At 41.2% G+C, this 813-nt stretch overlaps 1 protein-coding gene across 1 annotated transcript; it reads right to left on the bottom strand.

Annotated features, from left to right (window-relative positions):
• Positions 1–70: 70 nt before the first annotated feature.
• LOC107497622 (anaphase-promoting complex subunit 10-like) lies at positions 71–556 on the bottom strand. The gene has a single exon (XM_036232674.1). The coding sequence runs from the start codon at positions 554–556 to the stop codon at positions 71–73; it is 486 nt and encodes a 161-aa protein (XP_036088567.1).
• Positions 557–813: the final 257 nt, after the last annotated feature.

Below are 813 nucleotides of genomic sequence, written 5' to 3'. Positions count from 1 at the left end.
CCATTCTGGTGATTGGCTAGAACAGAAGTCTGTATTATGAATGTGTGAGTTGGCTTTTTATGATTATCAGTTAAGGGAACATGAATCCAGCCATTTGGTTCCACCAATTCAAGTTGAGACACAGTTCAAAGCCATGGCAGGTTGATGCTGAGAGACTGTGTGGTTCCCAGGGAAGGGGCTTGATGGGGCCCCTCTGGCTGCTCAGAGTGCTCACTGGCCCTGTAATGTCTTGCTGAATTTCTTGAAGGTTGTGGAAATTATTTCCTACTCTGACTGAGATCTTGCTTGGAGTATAACTTTCATCAGATTTGTAATCTGCATAAATGCATAATATCTTCACAGTTATTTTTCTGAATTGGATGTTCACCAAATAAGGTTGGGAGACATCTGATTGACAGTAAGTTTCTAGATTTTCATCTTGTAATTGATCTACTCCAAATCCTGGTTTGCAAGATGAGAGTGACCAAAGAGCTTGTGACCCAATTTTCTGTGCTGTTCCAGTCCTTTCCAACTTCTTAGAGTCAGCACCAGGAGGTGTCTTGTTTGGTGTGGCCATTTTAAAAATATTAGCTCGCTGACCCAATGGACCTCTATTCCACTAGCTCAGGGTTTGAGGATTCCCTGCAGTTCCATGCCGCTCCCACTTAACTTCTTAGGATAGTCTGGCTTTCTCTGCCCATTTTTAATTTGCTTATGTGCCTTTTTATTGTCTTTTATTTTGAGTTGTAAGCGTTCTTTATATATTCTGTATACTAGGCCCTTATCCAACATATGATTTGACATGTTTGCTTCCATTTTGTGGGTTGTCCTTTC

Source organism: Rousettus aegyptiacus, unplaced genomic scaffold, assembly GCF_014176215.1.
Source record: "Rousettus aegyptiacus isolate mRouAeg1 unplaced genomic scaffold, mRouAeg1.p scaffold_m13_p_14, whole genome shotgun sequence".
Taxonomy (NCBI): domain Eukaryota; kingdom Metazoa; phylum Chordata; class Mammalia; order Chiroptera; family Pteropodidae; genus Rousettus; species Rousettus aegyptiacus.
This window is presented reverse-complemented; position numbering and strand designations above follow the sequence as displayed.